At 58.4% G+C, this 2887-nt stretch overlaps 1 protein-coding gene across 1 annotated transcript; it reads right to left on the minus strand.

Moving 5' to 3' along the window:
* Positions 1-738: 738 nt before the first annotated feature.
* On the minus strand, positions 739-2612 carry LOC125522610 (Transducin/WD40 repeat-like superfamily protein). Its single transcript, XM_048687654.2, has one exon. It carries the CDS (start codon positions 2217-2219, stop codon positions 1059-1061), a length of 1161 nt encoding a protein of 386 aa, XP_048543611.2. The 5' UTR covers positions 2220-2612; the 3' UTR covers positions 739-1058.
* Between the last annotated feature and the right edge of the window lie 275 nt (positions 2613-2887).

A 2887-nucleotide genomic window follows, 5' to 3' on the forward strand; every position in this document is an offset into this window, starting at 1 on the left:
GAGTCCATTTTCGTACCTTGGCTAACTGTCAAACAGCTTGCGGGTGTTGAAGAAGGAGACAGCCGGCGAGGGAAGATGCGGCACCCACAGGCCAGCTAGCTGCCCTGCCGGCGTCCGACGAGTGTGACGGCGTCCGACAAGCGTGCCGGTCGGATGTGGCGGGGGAGGCGAGGCGTCTTCTTGGTCGCGGGCGGCTGTGCGGTGGGGGAAGCGGCGGCGGGAACCAGTTTGCTCCCCGGCGGCAAAACGGCGGCGGTGGGCAACTGGGGGCAGGGGCGGCGTTGCTGGGCGGATGTGGAGGCGGCGGCAGCTGGAAGAGTCGCCGGCAAAAATGGCGGCGGCGTCGGTGACGGAGGAGGTGGGGCGAGGGTTGCTTGTTGGCCGGGGGAGGGGGGTGGTGAGAGGGGAGGCCAATGTGCCACCGACCAGCGGGCCCGGTGAAGAAAGAGGGCGAGCGCGCGCGCGTCCGTCACGTGTCCGCGCCGACGCAAATCAGGCTAAAAAATAGGCCAAGAATGGGTCGCCCGCAGACGAAAAACGGACGCGCGTCCGTTTAGGTCGGTGCGTTGGGCTGCCTTTTCTATCCGCGCCGACCTAAACGAACAACCGCAGACGAAATGGATCGTACCATTGAAGTTATTCTACGTACCTATAGGACGACTGAGGAATAGCAAACCGGTTATCATCATTTGCACAGTTTTTCCACGTTGAATACTGACCACTCCGGTAGCCGACCGATCGCGCCACTGCCACTAGTGCATATATTCATGGACAAACACATGTGACAAACTAGCTGAGACACCCCGATTGGGACATACACTCCCGTTCCCAAACACACACTTTCCCTTCAACTCAACTCAACTTGAAGACCAGTGAACTCGCCAAAACGCACCATGGAAGTACACAAGATAACCAGTGAGACAAAGGCCCGATCTTCATGGCATGCACGGATCAAAATGCAGTCATGAAGCACAGCTCCAAGCCTTCCAACACGGTGCAGCTTTAAGACTCTCGTCAACTCAGTTTCAGAAGCCGGCTTAGTCCTAGCACAAACCAAGTCAAGTCACCCTCCAAATCTTCACATTGCAGTCCAACGAACCGCTGCAAATCAGCGCGGAGCAGCCACCGCGCGGGCTCTCCTCGCGCTCGCTGCCGTGGTCGCCTCCCGTCAACACCAATGCCAGGCTCTTCACGGCCGCGCCATGGCCGTCCAGGACGGCCGAGCAGGAGTACTCGCCTTCCGCTCCCCGTCGCCACACCCTCACCGTCCTGTCCGCGGACCCGCTGCACGCCACATCGCCGGCGGCGGCCAGGCACAGCACCGCCTCAGCGTGCCCCCTGAGAGTCCTGGTGGACGCCGCGCCTCCGGCGTCGAAGCCCTCCCACACGACGACGGACCGGTCGCACGAGCCGGAGTAGAGAACCAGCCCGCCGACGCCCATCGCCAGCGCGTTCACCGCCGACCTGTGCCGCTCCATGGTGCCGACCAGCGCGAGCCTCTTCTGCCCCGGGTGGCGCCTCCACGCCTTGATCGTCCGGTCCGCCGACCCGGTGTAGACGTGCCCGTCCGACGACACGGCGACGGCGTTGATGGCGTCGTTGTGGGCCGGGGTGATGGACTCCACGCAGCGGAGGCTGGGAAGGCGCCACACCTTGAGGCTCCGGTCCCAGGACACGGAGTACATGTACCCGCCGTCCGGGGACAGCGCGAGCGCGGTGACCGCGTCCACGTGGTGCACCCAGGTGCGGCTCCTGTGCCGCCGGACGTCGACGTAGTTCTTGGGGAACAGGAACGTGCGCAGGCAGTCCGCGGTGGTCGGCAGCACGCCGTGGAGGGCGAGGTGGCTGCTCCCGCCTTTCCGCCGGCCGGCCTGCTGCCACACCCTGATCTTGCCGTCCTGGTGGGCGCTGAGGAGACCATCGCTGGTGGCCATGAGGCACTTTATGGAGCTATTGGTGGCGGCAACAACAGAGCCCTCCTGTTGCACGGTCGTGCTGCTCATGTCCAGTGGCCACAGCCTGATGTGTCCGTCCGACGAGGAGACGTAGAGCGAGTTGCCGTCGACGGCGAGGCCAGAGACGTAGGAGGAGTGGCCTCTGAGCGTGGAGACGCACTGGTAGCGGCATGGGCTCAGGGGATGGGCCAGGGAAGGGGCACTAGATTGCGACGAGTGCGATATATCTTTGCACATCAAACCTTCTTCAGAGTTCAGGCTCATATTGCTGGAGCTGGCCTCGCTGTTCTTGTCTGCAACTGCAAGATGAAATCATGGATTAAAATAGCAGAAAGACAGGACTGAGGGCAATTATGCAAAAGCAATGAGATAGGCAAGCAAGCAATGTGCATGCAGAGAGAGACACGGAAGATTATAGTAAGAGGCTGTGGAGATTGACGAGTGACGCATCTTTATAGCAGCACAGCAAGAAGGCAAGTGGGCTCAACATGGATTCTTGTTATCTTGTAATCGATGTGTTTTAGAAAGCTCGAAATGGATGGAGTGGAGGAAAAAATTCAACTGACAGGTACACAAGTAGGGCAAAAGGCGGCTTACAATGCTTTAGAATTTCTTCCCTTTTTGGCTGAAAACGCGTTAGATTATGAGGACAGGATTCCTGGTATATAAAATGCTGTCATAATTAAAATCAATTGCAGCATTTCTATGCAGTTGTTATTTATCGTACAGGAAAGTGAAAAATTCTCGCAGAAAAAGAAGATGAGATTTTAAGAAGGCAGTGGAGTAGGCATGCATAACAGATCACGGGGTTTATGCCTAACAGGGTAACATGGACTTGCCTTGCTAGTTCGGGTGTACATATAGGCTCATATAGCTTCATTTCATTTCCTTTCCTTTCTCCCCACCTTCCAGCATGCATGTTCTTCCAGGCT

Source organism: Triticum urartu, chromosome 7A, assembly GCF_056163025.1.
Source record: "Triticum urartu cultivar PI428250 chromosome 7A, HENAU_Tu73, whole genome shotgun sequence".
In the NCBI taxonomy this organism is placed as follows: Eukaryota; Viridiplantae; Streptophyta; class Magnoliopsida; order Poales; family Poaceae; genus Triticum; species Triticum urartu.